Source organism: Anoplolepis gracilipes, chromosome 9 (genome assembly GCF_047496725.1).
Source record: "Anoplolepis gracilipes chromosome 9, ASM4749672v1, whole genome shotgun sequence".
Classification (NCBI taxonomy): Eukaryota; Metazoa; Arthropoda; class Insecta; order Hymenoptera; family Formicidae; genus Anoplolepis; species Anoplolepis gracilipes.
The window spans coordinates 7,827,482-7,853,209 of record NC_132978.1 but is presented as its reverse complement, the minus strand read 5'-3'; the positions used below and the strand labels follow the sequence as shown (position 1 = coordinate 7,853,209).

Here is a 25,728-nt window from a genome sequence, read left to right as displayed (position 1 = left end):
GCTTCCCTCACTCTTTGTCTCTTCAAAAATTCAAGGCACCATTGTTAAATTGAAAAAAAATTTTATGATTTTTTTTGCAATAACAACGTAACAATAATGATGTCAAAAACATTTTTTTAATAAAAAAATGTTTTTATTTTCGCTAAAAAATGGCGAAATACAATTTTGAGTCTCCTTCAAATCTCATGCTTGAAATTGTGCCGAGCACGTTTTGTTATGTTTGCGTGGAATGAGAAATAAAAAATTATGAAATAATTCATTCGCCAATTATATATTACTACGAAGAAAATTCACACGATATGCAATCAAATGTGTCACACTTCTAAAGTTTATTTACTTTTATATACACATTTTAAGTCTTCTCTTCCAACACTTACTTTTACATATTTTAATATTACTTTTACATACGTTACATATATTACGGAGAGAAAAACATTACCAAAAACCCCATACATTAATTCAACATTCGTTCACATTCATTTTCGATAAAGTAAAGAAAAAGACATGTCGTATGTCCGTTCCGGAGTTAACGCGACACGCTATCATCTCTCTTTTTTTAAAAAACACACGCGAAACGAGTACTGATAAAAACACGGAGACTGTCGGCGGAATTGAAAGGGAAAAAGGGATGCAAGCGTCGTACACACAAAGGCAGTCACATCTGTTGCGCTAGACAAACCTATCGAACGCGTGTTTCCGAGAAATATTTCGATTGTTTATATGAAACAAATTACACACGTACTAAATCAAAATGCCTGATATTATTAACAATTATTTTGACCGATTTTGGAAGATTCTAATATTAAAATCGATAAACATATCGCCGTATTGTGTCATAAATATTGATAAGCAACTTGGCAAGCAGTTGGTTTGCAATTTTGTAAGAAACAACGCGTACAAACTGTTCAAGACTTTTTTTTGTTTGAGTGAGAAATGACAAGTCGAAAGGGAGTTATTAGATATTTATAGCCGTCTACAAATATTTAATAAGCGTTCTTTTTTCCATCTGTATTTGTCTCTAGATAATCACACGATGTCAACCGCCGTAGAATACAGGAGAGTATCGAATTAAATTTTTGCTAGAACAGAATATGACTTACTTTGATTCCATTGTAATTATGGGTCTCTTGAATTTAACAGAAGTATTATTTTAGGATTATCCCGATGAATTATGGCTTGTACAGCAGGATACAGGAACGCTTGTCGTGGTAAAAAGCGGTGTCTCTCTCATTCTTATGGAAAAGCGGCGAATTCTCATTATTTATTATTGAAAGCGTTTCTTTACGTCTTGCATCACCGCATAAACCACTCATTATTGACCAATAGACGCCGACTAGCGAAGACGAAACGTACTAAAGGCAGAGCCGTTTGTAGAGGCCGTCGTCGAAGATTCTCGACGAAATGTCACTATCATTCCCGAAAGAAACTTAATCTCGACGACTGACCGGCACTTTATTCAATATTCGCGCGTGTTAAATGCAGACTCACACGAAAATAATGAAAACGTTTATCGGAGAGATACACGAATATTTTTCTCGGCACTCTTCGGAAATTCACATACGCCTAATGACGGCCATTCGACAAAGATTCACGATTTCATTAAGGCAGGTCGTTTGTCAAGCCTCTTGTCGCAGAATCTCGACGAAACCTCCGACGTTCACGCACCGACTAAATATCGCTATCACTCGCGTAAAGGACTTAGTCCCTAGGACGTAACCTCCTCAATGTAATCGCGACGATTGTGATTCGGTGACTAACGGAAACGCGGAGGCTTTTGCCGCCAAAATAATAAGTCAAGCATAAATACCGAATGCATAGATCCCTAGCGTATAAAGGTAAACAAGCTAACCAATCACGCGTCTAGTACATAAAACGTCACATTGTTACGTACTTCGTACTAGACGCGTGATTGGTTACGTTTATGCGTTAAGGGTTAAGGCTCTATGTTATTCAGCATCTATGCTTGACTTATTATTTTGGCGGTAAAAGTTCTCGCAATTTCCGTTAGTTACCGAATTGAAATCGTCGCGAGTATTGAGCAAAGTGCCGGGCAATTATCGTGATTATGTCGAGTTATTAAGTCCCTTGCGGGAAGGGTAGTGATGTTTAGTCGATACGTGCACAGATTCATCGGAATTCTGCAACGAGAGTCTCGACAAACGGTCAGCCTTTAGTACAATCGCGCGTCTTCGTTAGTCGCCGAATGGCCGCCATTAGATGTGTATCAGTTTCGGGAATGCCGAAAAGAATATTCGGTTAATCCGTGTAATTTCCTCGAGAAAGTATCTCGCGAATGATAGCGTCGATGAATGCGCGATGATACTTCGCCGAGCATCTCTTCGATAAACATCTTGGTGACTTTCGTGTAAATCTGCTCTCCGTTAATCGTCAAACGGCAATCGGAGCGTACGATTAGAAGAACAAAATTGGTGAACCATCGATGTATTTACGCGTTCGTTAGACAATCGAGTGGAAATATAATTGTGAATTTCGAGAGGAAAAGTATCGGAAAATACATCGTGTCTGTTGTTTTGATATACATACGGTGTGAGTAAATAATACAGTACATGAATCGGCACGCAAAAATGTCGTAAGGTCTGCCGAATAAATCGAACAAGTACAAGTGAATATATACTGGTAATTGATTTTTGATCGAAAGTATATTGCTCCATATAAAGTAAATGCCGTAGAAATTACAATTGTGTGTCTTGAATATCTTAACATCGGATGTGAAAAAGAGAGAGAGAGAAGAGTCGAAAATGTCGATCTAGTAATGGACGATCGTTTTCAATCTATCGGGATTATTCTCAACTATCGCTTCGCGCGTTTAAGTGTTTGTCGCGAGATGTCATCATCATGCAAACATGTTCACACAGTTTGTGATAAGTGTCGCGACTTCTAACGTCACGAGTATCGAATCTAGTGATGGACGATAGTCTTGATTTGCTCCCTAGATCGCGTCTACTGCGATTATTTGTAATCGGAGGTCATCGCGTCGCGTATGCCAGTCTTTGTCGCGAGATGTCATTCAAATACGATTCACGCAGTGAGTGCTGCAATCATTTTTCAACATCGCGAGTGTCGAATCTAGCGATGGACGAACGTCTCGATCTATTCACTGGATTACGCGGTCGCGGTCACGATTATTTGCAATCGGCGTCCATCGCTTCGCGTGTGCCAATGTTTGTCGTGAGAAACCGTTCTCCAAACATGTGTTTCGCGCAGTCTGTGATAAGTGTCGCGAGTCGCGAGTGTCGAATCTAACGATGGACGATCGTCTCGACCTGCCCACTGGATTACGCGGTCGCGTCTACCGCGATTATTTATAACCGGCGTCCATCGTTTCGCGTGTGTCAGTGTTTATCGTGAGATACCGTTCTCCAAACACATGCTTCGCGCAATCTCTGACAAGTGTCTGCGATAAGTGTCGCGAGTCGCGGGTGCCGAATCTAACGATGGACGATCGTCTCGACCTGCTCACTGGATTACGCGATCGCGTCTACCACAGTTATTTATAATTAGCGTCCATCGTTTCGCGTGTGTCAATGTTTGTCGTGAGATACCGTTCTCCAAACACGTGTTTCGCGCGATCTGTGACAAGTGTCGCGAGTGTCGAATTTAGCGATGGACGATCGTCTCGATCTGCCCACGGGATTACGCGGTCGCGGTCGCGATTATTTGCAATCGGCGTCCATCGCTCCGCGTGTGCCAATGTTTGTCGTGAGAAAGCGTTCTCCAAACACGTGTTTCGCGTAGTCTGTGATAAGTGTCGCGAGTCGCGAGTGTCAAAATCTAACGATGGACGATCGTCTCGACCTGCCTACTGGATTACGCGATCGCGTCTACCACAGTTATTTATAATCGGCGTCCATCGTTTCGCGTGTGTCAGTGTTTGTCGTGAGATACCGTTCTCCAAACACGTGTTTCGCGCGATCTGTGACAAGTGTCGCGAGTGTCGAATCTAGCGATGGACTATCGTCTCGATCTGCCTACTGGATTACGCGGTCGCGGTCGCGATTATTTGCAATCGGCGTCCATCGCTTCGCGTGTGCCAATGTTTGTCGTGAGAAAGCGTTCTCCAAACACGTGTTTCGCGTAGTCTGCGATAAGTGTCGTGAGTCGCGAGTGTCGAATCTAACGATGGACGATCGTCTCGACCTGCCTACTGGATTACGCGATCGCGTCTACCACAGTTATTTATAATCGGCGTCCATCGTTTCGCGTGTGTCAGTGTTTGTCGTGAGATACCGTTCTCCAAACACGTGTTTCGCGCGATCTGTGACAAGTGTCGCGAGTGTCGAATCTAGCGATGGACTATCGTCTCGATCTGCCTACTGGATTACGCGGTCGCGGTCGCGATTATTTGCAATCGGCGTCCATCGCTTCGCGTGTGCCAATGTTTGTCGTGAGAAAGCGTTCTCCAAACACGTGTTTCGCGTAGTCTGCGATAAGTGTCGTGAGTCGCGAGTGTCGAATCTAACGATGGACGATCGTCTCGACCTGCCTACTGGATTACGCGATCGCGTCTACCACAGTTATTTATAATCGGCGTCCATCGTTTCGCGTGTGTCAGTGTTTGTCGTGAGATACCGTTCTCCAAACACGTGTTTCGCGCGATCTGTGACAAGTGTCGCGAGTGTCGAATCTAGCGATGGACGATCGTCTCGATCTGCCTACTGGATTACGCGGTCGCGGTCGCGATTATTTGCAATCGGCGTCCATCGCTTCGCGTGTGCCAATGTTTGTCGTGAGAAACCGTTCTCCAAACACGTGCTTCGCGCAATCTCTGACAAGTGTCTGCGATAAGTGTCGCGAGTCGCGGGTGCCGAATCTAACGATGGACGATCGTCTTGACCTGCCTACTGGATTACGCGATCGCGTCTACCACAGTTATTTATAATCGGCGTCCATCGTTTTACGCGTAGTAGTATTTGTCGAAATGCCATTCACTAAATGTGTTTCACCTATAGTGACAAGTATTTCGAATATCTTTTTAATATCGCAGATGTCGAATTTAGCAACAGACAATCGTTTCGATCTGTTCATTAAATTACGCGGTCGCGGTCGCGATTATTTGCAGTCGGCGTTCATCGTTTCGCGCGTTTGAAAGCTGTCTTCATTGAGAATAAAAAATATCGTGCGGCAAAAAAAAACGGTGGTAAGTTTATTTATAATTGTATTTATAATTAAATAGGTTTTATATTTAGCTCGTACGCAGCAAGTTGAGATGATTGAGTAATAAATTCTACTTTTATGGATACATTTACTAGTAATATGATAAAAAAATTTACTATAGCAATATAAAAAAGAAATTATTTTAAAACCATGCGTTAAAAATATGAAATAAAGAGTATTCATACGTGTTCTTTTTGCATCACTTTTACAATATATTTTACATTATATTTTATATTGTAAAATAATAAGCAGAATTTATTTTTGCATTTTATAAAACACTGCAGATTTAAAAAGTAGAATTATTATTGCATATGTATTACAGTATATCAAATGTTGACAATTTCCGACAAAACGTATACCGATTCGTCTTTTTCGATAGTCGCTACGGAACGACTTATGCAATATTCAACTGTGATATTCCTCGCAAACAAGAACTATATATTCTTTTAGCGAAGCGAAGCGACAGTGAAAATCGAGTTCAAAGACAATTTTCGGATAAAAGCGACTACCAATCTCGTATTGTGCCGACGGGCTGTTTGCAGTCCGTTCTATAGCGATAGAGAAACGACCGGTGATACGTAGTTTGCAGATCGCTATACATGTGCATATGTATGCGCGACTATGTATGTGCGCTTGCGAATGTACGCTTGTCTGTATATATGAATTGATTGCACTTTACCTGTAAACTGATGTACCGAGATCCTCGCGATACCAGAGCACAAGATGCACCGAGTCTCCCTCGTGAGTGGTTGATATGTCGCAGGGAAGATAGGCGGAATCTCCGACTAGTGCCACGATGTGTGATATGGGTACTGGATAACAGAAATGCGGAACAGTTAAATCCGGTTTAACAGCAAAAAGTTATTTTCAAAAAATTAACTAGCAAATTTCTATTTTTTATAACCGTAATAATTGTATAATGTGAAAATACTCCCAGTAAATTGAATCTAATGAAAAAAAATCAAAGTTTTAGCTAATTAAAATTCATTATTAAAGATAATTAACAAAGAACGATATATAATCATATTAACAAAAAATTATCTCGTGAACTGATTCGCTTTTTAGAGACATAATCAGAAGATCGCGATTTTATACGCGCGTATGCAATAAAAATGTAACTTGCAAAGTCGGACGCGATACGTCTGCAATATTGATAAAAGAGCAATTTCCTCATGCGGCATATAAATGAATTTATTTTATCAGAATAATCTTTCACTTTGTATGCAATTACGTATCGTATTTGTTTCCAAAAGCGAGTCTCTCTGTGATTATATTATTCGACGATGCGAGAACGCCTGTATAATGCGATAAGTATCAGCCTATTATTGCTCGTTCAAACCAATATACGTATAATCGCGTTTAATATTAGGATAAACACCTTTGCATTAATTTGTATTAATCTATTAGCTTATTCAATAATAACGTGATATGTCAGTAAAAATAAATTTGCATGCGCGTTATTCTAACTCTCCTATTCAACTCTTCTGCATACATTAACAAGAATATCAATAAGAATAATATGGTAACAACAAATTTAATTATCTTATTTTAATTACATATATTTTATATATATTATTTAATTATAATACATGCCATTTATGATTTTATGAAAATGTATAAATAGCTATAGGTATTACTACATGCATTACGAGCCATATATTTTACATTCATTTCATGAACTAAAGCCCGAGAGGAACGCTTTTCGTTATATTTTCGATAAAACATCTTTGGCTGCATATCATACGAAGCCGTACGAAAGCTTTGATGCATTCGCGCATCGATATGCTGCAATAAGGCTGTAAAAATTCAGTGTGCTCGTGAAGATAAAATTCGAAACGTCGGTAAAGCATTGCATGTGGTGCGTTGCTCACGGTAAATGTGGCAATCCTTTCGATCAAAATTAAATGATCATTTTTATTTATGAATGTCTCTCTCTTTCTCTCTCTTTGTTTCTCTTTTTCTCTCGGGATACGTGAATATAACATGGCGCGACGACGGAAAATTTTGAACTATTTACAGAGATACTAGCATGCTAGTATCATTGCTAGAGTTTGTGCTCGCTTCGATGTTTCGCTACGTCGTTTTCCCGACAATGCCATATCGGCAGTCCTTCCCTTCTTTTGTATACCCGCGGTCCGTTTCACCAAGATATACCCAGCATGAAAGATATCAAAGGCTGAGTCGTGCTGACGTAAAGTTTTATCCGAGAGAACGCGCCTTTTTATTAAGAATAAAATCTGTGTCGGATTTTAAAGTGCAACAAGCGTTCGTGTTAGCGTCGGCTACAGCACAGCCTGGCATAAGTAATATTTTTTACAATTACGTTGCCTGTTCGATAAAAACGTTTCGTTTCCTACACTTCTGCGTCAAGCTATGAAAACGTACCGTTGCTTTCCATTACTTTCTTACATAACGGAAAAACCATTCATATGCAATAATTCGTTCTAGATCTCGGAAAAATGCACAGGCGATGCGTGCGACATTTATTATGCATACTCGCAATATGTAGCTTTGATTATTTTTAGTTGTCAACTTCGTAATAATTATATTATTATTTTATTTAAGTTATTTTTACATAACAATATGTAGAAAAAATATTTTATAAAGAGTAATTATATATTTTTTAAATAAAATTATTTGAACTTTGCAGATTGAATATTCCTTCCTAAAACTTTTTATTTAGTCTCTCTCGCTATCTCTAACGCTATCGCTAATCTAAATTGGATAGTTGGAAGCAACATTACATGGGCGAATAGCCATTATTACCTGGCCAAAATTCTCTGTGATCATTGCCGTAATACTGAGTAGTAGTCATGAAGTAGAGCCCGTCGAGAGGATCAACGGAGCGGATCATACGAATTCGCCAATAAAATAATCCGCTGGCGGAAGGGTTATGATGATATGAGATGTGTCCTGACAAAATTTTCTCCTCGTAAATTCGGAGAAAATTAGAGTATTACGTCTTACCAACCTGATCGGATTAATGTCGTATGATAGACCGTTGAATTCTGGTGTTCTTTTACGGGCGCGGACGCATCTCGCGGATTTATCCTAAAATCGGGTCTTAAAACCATTACGGCTTTAGAAGCGAATCTCGCCGAAATGTCGGTTCAGCACATTCCAAAGAAGATGAATTCCCTTTTTCCTTCCCCCTTTTCCGCTTTTCTTTCTTCGTCTCTTCGATGCATCAGAGATATCTGCCGCGGAGTAGCCGCAAATTTAACGACGGATGATTTTATCGGGTCGACAGGTGTAGCGAGCAAGTTTTGTTGCGCATGTTCGTTGTTCAATGCGTGTAATGGTTTCCAGTGCCATCTCGTCGATGGTTGGAATATTTCTCTCTTTTGCCAGAAAGCCCAATCCTGTATACTCTTTTCGTTTTCTCTCTCCGAGATACCCGCAAGAGTGCACCTTGTCATCACGTTTGGTATCTAATATAAGACATCTTACGTTCCAGCGGGAGCTCGAGGCGTATTTTTCGCGATGTTTTGTCACATATATATATAAGGGTTTGCATCGTTTGAGACTTGCAATATGTATATTGTGAGTATATATTTTTCTTTCTTGGAAAGAAAAATAATTATATTCTTTTTATGTATGTTATTCAATAATATCAGTTTTACTAGCATTGTTATATTATAGCATTTTATACAAATTCCGTAAATAATTTAATTTATGAAAAATGTTTGAGAGAAATAACACACATTTATTTTTCATATTATCGTACAAGATTTTATAATGCAATAATCAATAAGTAAAAATATTATTTCATGGAAACTTATAAATAATTAAGAATTTTGACTTTATTTTTAATAATTCTATTCTTGGTATTTTAAATAAATAGTTGACAATTATTTACAAGAAAAGGCATGCATTTATATGAGGCGTTGGTTGATTTTTATATATTTGGTGTGTTCTGTTGCAGTTTTCTTATAATTTTAAACATGTTCTTTTATTTTCTTAAAAGTTCTAATTATTAGTACTATTAAATAATCTTTTCATTAATTTATTTTATTTAAGAAAGGCATCTATTCTACGAAGTTGAAACACTGATCGATTTCAAAAATTCTTTTTATTCTAAAACAGTTTTTGTATAATTCCGAGCATATTTGTGCATTGTTTAAAGTTTCATTATAAGTAAAAAATATGAAAAAAATTTTAAACAACTTCTTTTGCTCGTGATTATTATATTTTTACCAATGTTTTCTTGTTTCAAAAGTAAAATTTTCTCTAGAATTCATATTTATAAATCGTTAAAAATCTAATGAAAAAAATGAAGAGGAAAATGAAACATAAAGTGAGACAGTGTATGTACATGACGTTTCAGTTTGTTTTCAAGTATTCTTTGGTTGAACGTCAGAATTATTTGTTTAAACAATGAAGAATATATAAACTATCAATATATAAAGTTAGAAATCTTAATTTATGATTTTTTATGAAATGATACACCAACTTTTTACACATATACCTACACATACACACCCACTAATAGTCAAAATACACATTTTATAATTCACAATATATATTATTCTTTGGTACACCCTGTCTCGAGAAAACGCAAGATGTTTGCTTTTCCCTTGATCTCGACTAATATTCGCACCCTTCGCCTTGCTTTGCCTCTCGCGTCTACTTCGATCGTTATGGTGACGTTCGAAAACACGTCTTGACGTTTCGTGCCGTATCAACGACACGTGTGCATTATATCGGCGTCGTTGCAGGCGTCGCTTGCGTCATGCTGTTTGTCATATCGCGGGAAGCATGTACGTAAACGGCTGTCGTGCAGCAACGGTAGCAACCAGAAGCACACCGTACTGAATCGATAATATCAAAGGGAAGAGAGAGGACGTTGTAGGCTTCGGTCTTTGCGGTCCGCTCTGATTTGACCCACATAAAGCTTCTAATGACGTAATTCGGCCGATCTGAATGAAATATTTCAATTAATTTTAAATGTACAGGACTGCGCGCATCTAGCGATTTTAACATTTCCTCTTCGAAAAAGTATATGAGAAATATAAAAATTTTTGACCTTTTACGTTATTAAATTGCTTTTAGTAAATGATTACCATAAATATAAAAAAAAAAAAAAAAATTAATATCTCTCACTACTTCATATCTCTCATCTCTCTGTCATCAAACGTGCTTGAAATTATTCGGCATTAATTATAAATATAATCGAGACATATTTCAACAACAAAAAGTAAAATTTCCATACGCTCGAAAAGAGGAAAACGTATGTGTGGAATATCTCCATGCACGGCATACAAATGTGCGCAATAATTGCTAAATTCGATATAATAGTAGCAAGAGAGAGAGAGAGAGAGAGAAAGAGAGAGAGAGAGAGAGTTGTGTAAAATTTATAAAATGCTTTACTGATGTAAATGACATAAGCTGTACCAAATCGGCGTTATGTGAATATTATATTAAGTATAAAATATTTCACTCGGTTTGCAGAACTAAATAAATCCTGTCCGATAGCATATTTGACGCTTAGGGAGTGGATAAAAAATGTATTTATAATAATTGAAATGTTTCACGGCCACAGAACGTGTGGTATTATTCGCTGCTTGTACGAATTCGTGGATTTGAGGCAATAGATCACGTTGATGCATCATAAATGAATTCTTGAATAAAATATACCTACCAAAAGCGTTCTTTGTATTTTTCCAATCAATGCTTAATATTTCGCGGTTCAGTTTTGATTATTTATACGCAATATATGCGGAAACTTCTGTGTGTTCCAAAATATATCGTAGATTGGCTGGATGGATTTTTCATATTTTTATTTTTTTTATATGCAATATTTTTAAAAATATATTGCAAATTTCTCACTTTTGAAATTTCATATAGAGATAGTCTGTGGCTGAATATAGTATTTTGAAAAATCTTGTTGAATGAATGAAACGAAAACAGTCCGTTGATAAATTAAATACGTGACTCTGCTAAACCGTACTTTAACTGTACTATGTCGAACATACAACGGAATTGCATTAACGTCGCACGCTAACGTTTTTCAATCTCGAGCTTTCCCGGAACATTCTGCTTACAGTTTTTTTTAAAACGTTTATAACTTTTTAGTCACGTTCGCCTGTCATTTAGAGTTTTCAATTTGTATATGACATCGATTAGCGGCAGAATGACACGTAGATGAATAAGTGGAAATAACATCAAACGCAACATTAATTAATTTCTCCTCGTAAAGCAAAACGCAAGATTCGATCATTTTATACGAACGACACATATTTAAGATTAACAAATTATTAGTTTAGTTTGCAAAATGAAACACGACACGTTCTGTTTACTTTACATTTCTGTCAGAGAATTACAATTGTAATCTCTCTGTTAATTGAAAGATACGCGCATGATTAGTAGCAATACGTGTTCTATTTGCATACAGAAACATTTCAATAATTCCTGTTCATTACATTATGTTAAAATTTAATATTACCACTATATTATGTTGAAATTTAATAATTATCATCGCACTGGCGTTATTATCGCATCCAATGAAAACTATTAAAACGTAGCGAGAGTTGCATAAATGATGTTGTATATGGAGCGGCTATTTATCAATCCAATCGCATTGAGAATTCGGTTTGTAGTTGAAACACATTGACAAAGTTGACGGATGTTTTGAACCGACATCGTGATCCACACAGAGTACATTGACATACGCGCGCGCGCGCGCGCGCGGGCGCGTATACAGGACTCATTTAATGACCAGTTTATCTCGCAGCATCGACCCTGATACCGGAAATAAGTCTGCGCCATTTCATTCCGGATATATCCTGTGAGAGCGTAGCCGGAGATCATGAGAGCGGGCGTTTCGGTCACGGCCGTCCTGAGGGATCTGTCCTTCCTATCTCTGGCCGACCGCGTTGGTTTTGCCAATGTAAATTGACTTGTCAATTTGCACAATGCATAGCAATAAGCGGCACGCTGTTGTAGCACGTGCTTGAGCTCGTGAAATCCCCTTGGTTTCATGGATGAGAGATTCAGTAATATCCATAATCCCTAGAGTTCCTGAAGAATCCGCAAAAGGAACTTTGAAGAGATGTCGAGCTTATTCTTCGGTGTGCACGTATAAAAAATTGCTTCATTCATTACCTTTATGTTAATACGATATAAAATAACCAACCTAGTCTATTCATGATATGAAAATATTTACATTAGTCGATGCAATAAGACTTTTTTCGATTACGTAACGTTATGACGTATTGAATAAGCAATGTGGTTTACACAAAGTTAGAATTTATAATCTATTTTTTATATACAAAGCACAATTGTTGCAAAAACGTTATATTTATTTATATATATTTTTATATTTATTTATGCGTATTAGGAATTTAAAGGAAAAAATAACGTTAGATTTTAGGCATTATTTTGTTGAAATATATGAACATTTGTGTCTTTGAGGATTTAATTACAATACTTGATATAATGTTATACGCGCACGGTATTATTATTAAGACATTACATATCACGAAGGTTTTAATTGGGCTGATTGCGGCAATAATGTACAACACGCCTGTGTCGTTTGGAGACGACGTTTCTCCATCAAGCGGCGGTATCCGCGGTGTTTCCCCCTTATTGAACCGGAGATATTCTGTCAAAATATTTTCCATCCAACCCCTGTACGCGTGTATTTCATTTTTCTTGGCCGAACTTAATTTCTCGAAGACGTCGATACTGTCGGCTCTGGGGAGCATTTTTCACCAAACAATCTCTCCGAGCACGTCACGCTTTCTTATTCTGTCCGTCACTCAGCTCGACATTTCTATATTCCTCGATATATCCCGCCACGCACACGCATCGCATTCAATATCACTATATAGATAAGTGACGTTATAGTCGTAATAATCGTAAATATTAATACATTTTGATATAATAGTGTATTACTTTTGAATTATGTTTATTAAAGCTAATTTTTAAAGCTAATTATATGGGGTGTGTGTGAAGTTAGCACCCCGAAATGCAATTTTTATAGTTCTGATTAGAGTTCTAGCTTCTTCTTCAAGAGTTTAAGAGTTCTTTATAAAAAATTAAAAGAGTTCTGCCGATTAACGGTTTCAAATTTGAATTTGAAAATGGGGATGCTAACTTCATATCGAAAATCGAGATCGAGTAGTTCTGAATAGCTTATTAGCTTTGTTTTTAAGTCCTCTAGAGTTCCTGATAAATAAAAAATAATTTTGATAAAGCATTAAATTATAAAAATATAAAAAAAATTTTTTTTTTTAGATAGTTCTGATGATTAATTATAATATTTTTACATGTAATGAAGAGTTCCTGATAGTTTTTAAAAAGTTATATTCTACCAAACTCTGGAAATATAACATTGAAAAAATCGCAGTTCCGTAGTACGGACTTGAAACTTTGACTCGTTAAATCACAGTTCCAGTGGTTCTGGCACGAATTCTGGCTAGTAAATTAAGAGTTCTGAAGAAAATTATTATGGCCGAAAGCGATCAGATCAATAATGAAAGAGTTATTCGATTTTAAACTCTTACAAAAAATTTTCGTCGGAACTTGGAAAAATTCGATATCGAAAATGTTTAAAATCGAATAACTCTTTCATTATTGATCTGATCGCTTTCGGCCGTAATAATTTTCTTCAGAACTCTTAATTTACTAGGCAGAACTCGTGCCAGAACTACTGGAACTGTGATTTAACGAGTCAAAGTTTCAAGTCCGTACTACCGAACTGCGATTTTTTCAATGTTATATTTCCAGAGTTTGGTAGAATGTAACTTTTTAAAAATTATCAGGAACTCTTCATTACATGTAAAAATATTATAATTAATCATCAGAACTATTTAAAAAAAAATTTTTTTTATATTTTTATAATTTAATGCTTTATCAAAATTATTTTTTATTTATCAGGAACTCTAGAGGACGTGAAAACAAAGCAAATAAGCTATTCAGAACTACTCGATCTCGACTTTCAATGTAAAGTTAGCATCCCAATTTTCAAATTCAAATTTGAAACCGTTAACTCTTAAACTCTTTAAGAAAAAGCTAGAACTCTAATCAGAACTATAAAAATTGCATTTCGGAGTGCTAACTTCACACACTCAATTATATGATACAAAGAATAATAAACTTAATTATATTTTATATTCGGTTCAAAGGTTTACCCTTTTTTTCTTTTTTCTTTATATTTGAAATTTTTTTAATTATATACAATGCGTACTTGCATCAGAAAAGTATAAAATGAATCAGTTATATTAAATAATGTTGGAAATGCAAATATAAATTTTGAATAATGCTAATTAATAGAATCATAGTGGCATAGAATGTAATAATGGCGTTTGCAATCGCGCTGCAGCTATGTATATTTTGGTTTTTGTAATGACAAAATTCAAAAAAAGAAATCTCTCTAATACATTTTTATTCATATTCATTTTAATTATACCTCATCAGATATATGTGGCGAAAAGACTAGTCTTTGTGATTCCCTGAATGTCAGTCATACATACACTTCTGTGCAATTTATTTATCAATCAGAATATTTTAGCGGATTAAATTATTCATGCATATGTCATATCGCGAGAACAACAACAGCTGCTCTGTTGCTTCGGTGTTGTCATTCTTCATTTATTCACAACTATATACGGTATACGGTAGGACCACTAAGCTCTATGATCAGAGAGGAAATCCATATATTTCCGCAGAATTACTGTCGTAAAGAGGATGCAGTCTGAATAATCTCTAGATTTGTCTGAGCTTTCAATTAGCATATATTATATCCATTATAAGCAGAAATTATAAGCAGAAAATCTTTATTACGTTTGAAAAATGTTTTATCAGAAATCATGATTTTGAAGATTGTATCAGTAATAGTAATCTAAAAGTTATATAACAAGTACTGTTATTTATTTTCTTTTCTTTTCTTAATTAATTTAATTGTTTTAAATATATATTATAATAATATGATGAGAAAGAGAGGCACAATATATATATATAAATGTGGATATTATGAATTGACATAATATATTTGTATCACGTGTTCGCGTGATGCAATACATTTATACTTTATAATGATGTTTACAATATCCATTATAATTATGATTTATTAGAGAAATTTATAAGAATTACAAAAATATATTTTTAATTATTATCATACTTTTATATCTGTGCATTATCTCTTTTTATTATCTAATTCAATATTGTTTTTCTATCTGTATCAAAAATGTTGCATAAAAACTTCTAATATTATTACATAATTTTGATTATTACACGTAAGCATATCTCATATTTACATTATAAAATTATGTTATCCCAATCACCGATGACACGGACAGACAGAACTGGCACAAATCAGTGACATGGTAGCAAACTATTATTTTTGCATGATACCGTTTGCATGAGCGATGTTGATTAATCGCTGCTCGATCTCCATCTCTATAGCGATAATAATTGATAATTAGCGATAATTAAACATTTACTTCATCAGCATGAAGCTGCAATCATATGCAAACTGTTTTTCCACTCTCTTCGAGAGTTGAATCGTACGATGAAAAATCCATAAGAAAGTGCATAACAGTTTCTAAAAGGTTAGAAAATTATTTCAAATTTATGAATTCCCTCGTTGGAAATAATTTATGTAATTAATCGTTAAAACTCGCCCTCGTTTCTGCGCGATTTGTCCGACTCTGTCGGATTGAACATTCCTACAAGAAAAGGATGAACAGCCGTCGCTGGAATATTTCCAAATAGTTTAAATACGAACTCTCATCTTGCTGCGAGTCGTCAATAAAACCATACCTCCGAACAGGTTATAAATCTTGCCTTCCAGCTTACAGCTTAATCATCAAAAAATGCCGACAACCGATGGTGATTTATTCTGCTTTGAAATATACGATCGTGTTAAATGAAAATATGGTTGGCAGTGCCATTAGCCAGACGACCGATACCAGCTGAATTCTATCGTATCATATATATTTCAGAATGTCAGAATAATATGTCGGATGTAGGAAATTAATATAAATCGTACATTTGGTTGAATAATGCAAATATAATATTACTGCAAAATTATAAATAATTAAAAAGAACGTCATAAAAAAATTAAAATACTGCCACTGTCGGGAATTAAGGGAAGAGAGAAAGAGTTTATTTTAACTGATATTAAATATTAGATGATAACCGTTCATGATAATTGCATGAAAAAAAAAAACAAAAAATAATTTATAAAATAAATGTCTTTTTTTGTCTACGCAATCTGTGATTAAAATTTGTAATTGATAATCGAATAATCACTGTAATATACTTAATTTGACAAGCGTAAATAAAAAACGTTATCACGAACGATGATACTGTTTCTTTACAAACATTTGATAGTATATTTTTCTGTTTGCATGCACATTATTCGTTCTATAAAATTCTACGTAAAAATTCTAAGAGTAAAAACTGCAAAATATGTGTTACTGCGAAAAAATAATGGATTCGTGATTTTGATAAAAGTGTCTATTTTTTTTGTTCTTTTTTTATAAACTCGGGGGAAAAAATTAATCTATTGTACAAATGTGATTCGATACGAGATTAGAGGATATGATACGAGATTAGAGGATATGATACGAGATTAGAAATCCCTCATAAGGAGAGCTCCAACTCTTTCACATATTTTTGGACAGGATGGAATATCCGCATTTGATCACAGATTTCATCGGTTATCTTTTGTTATCGCACGCATGTGCTTTACGATACCGCTTTGCGTAAACTATGTTTGCAGACAATTACTCTCGCGTTTATCGAATTTTATCACGTACTGCAGTTATAAACGTATTGGTGTATGTATGTACTTGCACCTTGCACAAGATGAATAACGCGCTGCCATCGGAGAAACGATTATACAACCGAACTTCAAAGCTCCCGAGCTCGCGCATCGATTCAAACTATAGATGGCTTAAGAGTTGTATTGGATATTTATGATTGGATTGAGATAAAAAGCAATTGACTGTATTATACTTTATGAAAGTATAATGGTAATGTCATTGCGTGTTGTTAAATTGCCAGAGAAATTAGAAAGAATACAAGAGTTTGCAATTTATTAGTAGTTATCCTTGATAATAAAAATTATAAAATTTAGAATACCTCTTAATAATAACAAAAATTCACGGATGGTGATTAATATAATTAATTTAATAAAAAAATTTTAGATTGGAAAGAAGACAAGTTTTTTTTACCATAAAGCTTATACCACATATTTATATTTATTAAAGACGACAGTTATTATTCTCGCATTTTGTCAGTTGTATAGAAGAATAAGCGGATGCGCCGTCGCTCCGCTCTCGACTCCGATATCGACGTTGTTTCGCTAATTCCCTTTGACCAAACGCATCGGACCAACAACGATGAGTCCGGGCTGGCAATTCCATTCGTAGAATTTACCGAGTCAGCCCTGGACTCTATTCCAGAGTATCAGCCGCGGCGTGCCGATTTCCATGGCAACGTAGTTAGCCCGGAATGATATCGACTTTGATCATAAGTTGGACGTCCTCGTACAATGACATCGAGGATCGACATCTCACGGCAGAGAGCTATTCTAACTTTTCGGTTATGTCAACGCTCTATCGAGCCGCTATGGGCTTCGATTCCACGGGCTTTGCACTACGATCGAACGCCTTTCGCCGATCAACGTGGTGTTAAACGAAACAATATGCACTTCGCAGGCAGTTTAACAACAATTCAATTCAGCTACGTCATCGCACGATATCGTGGATACGAGCAATGTTGTCCGCTTGAAAGATTGATAGAAAGAATATATAACGGAAACGTTACTTTTACATAAACGTATAAAAATATCTTTTCGCATCGTCGTCTTCATTGTTATTGCCGCAATATTGAATTTTCTTAAGCTCGAAAATACATTTAAAGTTCTTTTAATAATCTTTGATACCCGTATCACACAATTGTACAATTTTTAAAACGTGATCATAATATAGGTTTATGTATTTATGAAAGCTGACATTTCTAAATTGATTGTCCTTTAAATAGTTTACTAAAATAATTACAAATAAAAAGCGATGTGCGAAAATATCTTTTTAATTTGTGCATTGTCACCTACATTCGAAGCTAAAATATTTAAACTTTTTGTATTAATTCTCATAATCGCATGATGGTAGATGAATTATAGTTAAAGCGCTTTAAACGAATAATATAAACGACTATATATACATATATAAAAAGATCTTTAGATTAATTTTGGTGACATATATTGTATAACATATATAACTTTACAAAAAATACGGAATAGAATATAACAATCTATTTAAAAGTCATTTTGCATAATTTATATTCTCTTTTTTTTATTTTCTAAGTTTCTCTTAATCCACTATATATTTACAATGCTATACTAAGAAAATTGTTACTCTACAGAAAGAGGACAAAGTTTACACAAATAAAAAGATAAAAGTAAATTGAACTTTCCTTTTTTGAAATATCCAAATATAGATATTGATGTCAATATCGCTATTATGAGCACAAATACAAAATATTTACGATACGCTTTTTGTAGTATTGTTCGTCGTAAAGAAAATTGCTCTCCATAATGGTGTTAAGTTCGACCGTCATTTGGATTGTTTTCAGTTTAAAATACTCCAGTGTCACACTTCTCTTGATTGAAGTATATATAATAAGTATTACGAAAGATGTATTTTAAGAACAAAAAGAAATTATAACACTCATCATCAATTAATTTCGAATGAAAAAATGAACAAAATGAAAGAACAACTTGCCCAAGGGTCTTTTCCATTTCAGTTGAATACGCTACTGAATGCGATAAACATCCGGTACATCCTGCAATAGCGAGACACGATCGAGCTGATCGTCGGAAATTTTCGCGATTATACTTATCGGATTGCGATCCGCGCTGTGATACAAGTTCCGGGGTCGATTCTTATCCGAAGTTGAATGCTCGTTGCGAAGCGATTGTATCTGTAGTCGTCAGAGGTTGTAGTTTTAAATCTCCACGAGAGAGATACAGCTCGCGATTCGATTACGTCGCGTAGTTTATCGTCGCCGTCGCTGCGATAAACGCGAGTGGTACATATTCGTTACACGAATGATCCGAACGCATGTGAAACAGAGATTTATAAATCGGAAAAAGGCGAGAAATACCGCGAGAATGAACTGTTTGCAAATGTGAGTTATTTAATTGAGAAAATAAAACTTATCAAGTCTGTGCTCATGGAAACTGATTTCTGATTATAAGATAACTATATGCTTGACTTTCTTTTTAATTTTTCAGTTTTCAGTTTAAATAATATTTTTATTTGAGTGTAAAAGTAGATATACAAAATTCTTCTATTAATTCTTTTATTATAAGTGAAATATTTTTTTTTTTTGTAAATTATTGAACGAAATTGAAATATGATGACGCAATATATAAACGCATATAAAACGCGAGAATGAACTGTTTGCAAATGTGAGTTATTTAATTGAGAAAATAAAACTTATCAAGTCTGTGCTCATGGAAACTGATTTCTGATTATAAGATAACTATATGCTTGACTTTCTTTTTAATTTTTCAGTTTTCAGTTTAAATAATATTTTTATTTGAGTGTAAAAGTAGATATACAAAATTCTTCTATTAATTCTTTTATTATAAGTGAAATATTTTTTTTTTTTTGTAAATTATTGAACGAAATTGAAATATGATGACGCAATATATAAACGCATATAAAACGCGAGAATGAACTGTTTGCAAATGTGAGTTATTTAATTGAGAAAATAAAACTTATCAAGTCTGTGCTCATGGAAACTGATTTCTGATTATAAGATAACTATATGCTTGACTTTCTTTTTAATTTTTCAGTTTTCAGTTTAAATAATATTTTTATTTGAGTGTAAAAGTAGATATACAAAATTCTTCTATTAATTCTTTTATTATAAGTGAAATATTTTTTTTTTTTTGTAAATTATTGAACGAAATTGAAATATGATGACGCAATATATAAATGCATATACAACGCGAAAAAAAATTGTTTTAAAACTTTATCACGTTTATCGTTATCATCATACACTAAATTTCATGTTATGGCAAAACTTCACAAGATCAATATAGAGTCTATATACATATAGACGTATCAAAGATACAATCTACGGACTTCTTTTTTCTCTTTTTCTTTCTCTTATTACCTTGTAATATCTTTTGCTTTCTCGAAGTAGTGTGCCGTTGCAAAGCAAGAGTTAAAAAGCGTTGAGTATCGTTAAGAGCGTCTGTATATCGTGCATATCTTTTGCGAAAGATGAAAAAGAGGATTTAATCATTCGAGTATAAAAAATATGATTGGCAGTGGAATGGTCGTCTATATCTGGTGGTTTATACATGTTCGTATAAATATTGTGGGAATGCATCGAAAAAGTCGCGAGCAAAACAAACAATTTATGCCGAGGTTTATGAAATATACATATAAAATATGTGTATGTGTGTTTGTATTGTACAGCTCGTAAAAAAGTAAAAGTGTTGAAAAATCGAAAAAATACGAATATTATATGTAGTAATATTCGTATAACAGTAAAACAAAACAAAGAAACTTTGAAACTTGTTGCATAATTTTTTCGATAATCTTAAGTACTATCTTCTTTAATTTCTGTGTTAAGCGCTCGTTACACGACAATCATCTCCCATTTCCATAACACGACGAACCTTTCTACGAGCGAGGTTCAATCATGTCGTGTGTGCGAACGTAGCGTATTATTGACGGAACAATTGCGCGATTATTCGCGTACGAGGCTGATTGATTAGCGTGATAAGCGAATTGAGATGGTAGCTGCAATTAATTAGAGAATATTGTCGATTATATGCGATTCGCATTGTTATTGCGAGTTCATTGAAGGAACTGAATATTTCGTAGTTTTATTATTACAATTTTTTATAATGTGCACATTATTCCTTAAGATAAAATACAATTGTATGTTCTCTATGAATAAAAGGACTTCTATGTACAGAGATGTAAAATTAAAACGTCAATATATGTCAATATAATACAATATTCTATCGTGACACATTAATGTTCAATAAAATATTATTGAATGTATACAGTGTTCTATTCTTTATAGTTCGTTTAACAAACTTCAATTTAGAAGTCGCGCACGATTCACATATAAAAATCCGATATCATGCGCAATATCGAAATCGTCATTTGAATTCACAATATCATATGGTTTAAAAACAAAAAATCTTTTCTTTTTGTGTACGCAAATGTCTTTCGTTATTCGTATGAGTAAAACATTAAGAATAGAGAAACCATTGTATTGGGATCAGGTCCATTTAGATAATCCAAAGTTACATCGATTCTCGTCTCTAGAGTTGCGCGCCCGTTAAAAGTACGACGATCGTTTTCCGTTCTCCGTCCCCGAGGTGTACTTCCGAAACATTCGCAAATTCTGTTCGTATCACTTATATCGGGTGCCTCGACCCGAGGGTATACGAGTGTTGCAGCGAACGGTAGACGGAGAAAAAGCAAGATTTTGCAAGTCTCTCAAACTTGCTCTTCCGAAAGTTCATTCAGATCATTCAGTTCATTTTAAGGATTTTAAATTAAAGGATTTTAATCTATGTAAATACATTATTTTTTGGAAATTATATATAGCATTTTTGTTACATTTTAGGTCTTCAAAGTGATTCTTTTTCTTTGAAAGAACAGGTGTGATACTAAAAGAGTATGTTCAGCTTGAATGGAACTTTGCTTCGAATTTCGCTTTTCCGCTGTAATCGAAAAACCTGAACCAAACATATGTCAACATCAGAAAGATATAAAAAATATTTATATTGTTCTTTACGCCATTTTATTTTATTTTAATCAGTTTTTAATTATTTTTCATTTTGAACCAGAAAATTTTAAGTAATTTTCATAATTATTATATTAAAATAAAATTAACAATGAAAAAGATGCGATAATAAAAGAGCACAAATGTAATTTTCAAGTGACGAGGACGTAAAAATCCGCGCAGTTTTTGACGAGGTGTTATCGAAAGAAATTTCACTTATTAAAGAGGACGATTTGGAGATTGCGAATGCGGAAATAACAACCATGGCGGTGCGTGCACATATCCGGGGGTCGTAAAACCTCGCGTATACGAGCCAAAAACGATAGAAAGGAGAAAAAAGTAGGATGGTACGATAGGATACGGTGCAAACCCATGCCTCCGAAAATAATTAGAAGACTCGCCCTCTATAAACTCGTGAAATGTGGGCGATGTAGAGTTTCATTAACCCCGGCATCATGTTTCCCGCTGGTCCGCGCCAACCGCATCTCGGGGAGCGATTTTTCTTTTATTCTCGCTTCCAATATATATATATCTGCACACACATACACGTACAATTTCGCGGTGCCACTCGGTGGTGATGTCAATACTAGTCCGCTCAATTTCCGATACTGGAAAGAGCCCTTTTCAAACGCTATTTTTTTGTCATTTTCCTTTTTCGGATGGGTGACAAGGAATGCGCGCAATTAGTTTCAGAACATGCGTGGTCCATCGCTATATGACGATCGCATACATACATGTTTAAATCTCATGAATTCCGATCATTCCTTCAGGCTTATTTACGCAAGAATGTGTCTCATTCAACAGTTATTTTTTTCTATCAAAGTTATTCTTTCTCTCTGGCTTTAAATTATAATTTTCTTAAAAATATATTTTCTTTTCACTTTATAAATTGATGAATAATTCTCTCAAAATTGTTAACTACACAATAATATTTGTTACAGTTTAATTATCTAAGAAATGTCAAATATATCAAATGATATTATATTATATCGCATAATACAATAATTTCTATTTATAATTGTTTTGTTTCTTATATTAAGTTGAAGACGCTTTTGTAACATCTTCGAGATCGTTTGTTAGACTGACATGTATAATACAAAACGATTTTGTCATGTATTTAAACATGTTCTGAAACTACTGCATTATTAATTAGAGTTACCTAGATATGTCTCATGGAATATCATAAGTACTTGCAATTTATCTTAGAAATGTCTTTTCGAAATAATATATTTATACCGAGTTATTATAATTTAGTTTCTTCTGGAGAAGATAATCTCGCGAATGTTTTTAATATCTGAGTGTGCGTATGTGTATGTGTATATATATATATATATATATATATATATATATATATATATATGTGTATAATGAAAAGAGTTAACATGGTGGTTAAAATAATTTCAAATATGAAACTCTGGTGTGCAGCTAATGATCCCACTGAGATTGTGAGATTTCGGTATAATGGTCTTAATAGAAGCGTATCGCGCCTGCTTCTGCGGTTGTGACTTAGGCTGACGCAGACGTAATTTCGTGGCTGTTAGCGCGACAATCTCGTAAAAAGCGTCGCTACCTCAAAGCACGTTTTTGATAAAAATCACGGTTATCCCACGGGCGCACCGGATCTTTCTCTCTCCCTGTGGTGTGTATCTCTCTTTTCTCTCTCTCTTCCCCTTTTCACCTCTTCTTTCCCGAGCGACACACCATCCAAAGGACAAACCCATTTGCTCACCATCCTCACTACTACCCCTATACGTGCAGAGATAACGCGCTCTCGACGTGGCCGGCACGTCTTACCTTCCTATTCTCGCCGTCTCCTTCATATTTGCTGCATTCTCGCTTCGAGACTTCTCCTTTATCTTCGGGTACTCGCATTCAATTTGCCGGCGACGCGTATCGTAATACCCGGTCGATGAAAGCCCGTCGAGATTCTCGTCAAATAAGCGTCGTCAAATTTCCGTTAGATGCAACATTAGCACGTGCGTGCGAACAAGAGATGGGATAAGAGCGAGCGGGAAGCGCGATAAAAGTAAATTAGATGCAGTCGGCTACCCGCGCAAAGGTTCGCCTGGATCGGACGGGTGACTTGTGTGGTTCGAGTACCATACACATAGAACGTATACGGGTGGGTGAATAGACGGCTTGGCTCCCCCGACGATCGATCAGGACAACCAAGACGCCGCGGATTTCCGAGGTGGGAAACGCCTTGCGTTTTAGCTCAGTTTATAATCCTTTCTCTGAGATAAACTCATGCATAAATTAGCAGCTATTACGGAAAAAGCAGCTAAATTATTTTGAGTTAAGAAACATTTTTGGAATTTTCGCGTCTTGCTAATTTTCATATCTCCGAGATATTTATTTGACAATTTTGGATTAATATTCTCTTCTCTTTGTTTACTTGATATCAAAATAATGTTTTGTCATATCAATTTACAATAAATAATTAAAACTATAAACAAGATGGGATCGGATGAAACATTTTATTCAATATTTTACTTTCGGTTTTAATTCATTCTGATCGTTGTTGATTTTAACACAAATATTTAAGACAAATATTTGGCTTGGATCAAATTACGTCCATCCGGAGCAAAGCAGTTAATGAGTGCGCAATTCGACTGAAATTCCACTGAATGCGTGCGTGTGAGATTCGTTTGTTCAATGCATAAAATCGTTTGTTTCCGGGCGCGATGGGAGTTTCATTACGTGAAACAATTTTCGAAATGGCGAGCGCTGAACGTACAGAGCCCGCGCGTATTCTAGAACCTTTAACCCGCTATTGAAAAATCGCTCGTATCCTCGTCACGGAATGCGCGTTGGATCGAACGATCGAAATAGCTCACGTAGCTCAGAATCCGTTCAGCGAGAGACAATGGAAAATCGCGAGTCAAAAAACGAATATTCGAACAAGTCTCCGCACTCGAAATAATCGGTACGCGAAAGTGCTTGTTATATTACGACCAATCGCGATCAGTTTAAATGCCTCTTTATTCCTGCAACAATTTAGGCTGCTATTAAAATATTTGGTGATATTGCATACGTGACACATCGTAATCTACGTTCGTAAATAACAGCAATTAGGCGAATATGGTTGGACAGGCGCAAGCAATACATCGATTACAGTCAATCTTTTTAAAGGCGCAGTTTACTTATATATATATTCGCATATAACGTATATTGACGTAAATATTCCGTAAGAGATCAAGGAAGCATTATACGAGGCAGTGCTCGCTCTTTAGAGAGCAAAAAAATACAACTATATTTTAGAAATTAATAAATATACTTTTCGTCAAATTCTTATTATATGTATATTAATCTTATATATTATCTTAATTTTTACACTTCCCTTATTTAATGAAAAAAATTTTATTCTACCGCAGATAATATTAAAATTGAATAAGCTAACTTAAAGATTTCTCATTATATATAAACAACATCGCCGACATGTAATTTTCTATAGAGATGCAATCATCTCTCATGCTACGTTTCACGACCAACTTCCATACGGGTATCGAGTATTTGAACTAGGTCGATTCACACTGAATTTCGGCATGTCACTGTTTGAAGGAAAATTCGTGTAAATTCGGAAATATATAGTTGCGGCATTCCAGCGTCCGTTAACCATCGGAAATATGCGTGAGAATTGCGGCACGTGCGACACCGAATGACACATTCTAAAACGCAGGCGTCTCACGCGACGTGGACATGTTAACGTCCTTTTTGGCGGCAGAGCGTTTATCGGACATTGTACACATTCTCTCTCTCGGTCGGGACATATTTCAGACATGT

At 35.2% G+C, this 25,728-nt stretch overlaps 1 protein-coding gene and 1 long non-coding RNA gene across 5 annotated transcripts in view; one reads left to right on the top strand and one right to left on the bottom strand.

Annotated features, from left to right (window-relative positions):
• Positions 1-25,728, bottom strand: part of LOC140669810 (neural cell adhesion molecule 2) — a 205,718-nt gene that overhangs the window by 68,618 nt on the left and 111,372 nt on the right. For 2 of the 3 annotated variants that reach the window (XR_012047411.1, XM_072899958.1), the window contains exon 2: positions 5,855-5,987. Coding sequence is in view for 2 of the 3 variants with exons in the window: in XM_072899958.1 (XP_072756059.1) it covers positions 5,855-5,987 (133 nt within the window). In the remaining variant the exon portion in view is untranslated. Of the gene's footprint in view, positions 1-1,100; positions 1,768-5,854; positions 5,988-25,728 lie in introns of those variants that run through there. The other variant, XM_072899959.1, reaches the window with a different exon arrangement.
• Positions 3,029-25,728, top strand: part of LOC140669819 (uncharacterized) — a 223,338-nt gene continuing 200,638 nt past the window's right edge. For both annotated transcript variants that reach the window (XR_012047415.1, XR_012047416.1), the window contains exon 1: positions 3,029-5,158. This is a non-coding gene — a long non-coding RNA (uncharacterized lncRNA). The remainder of the gene's footprint in view (positions 5,159-25,728) is intronic.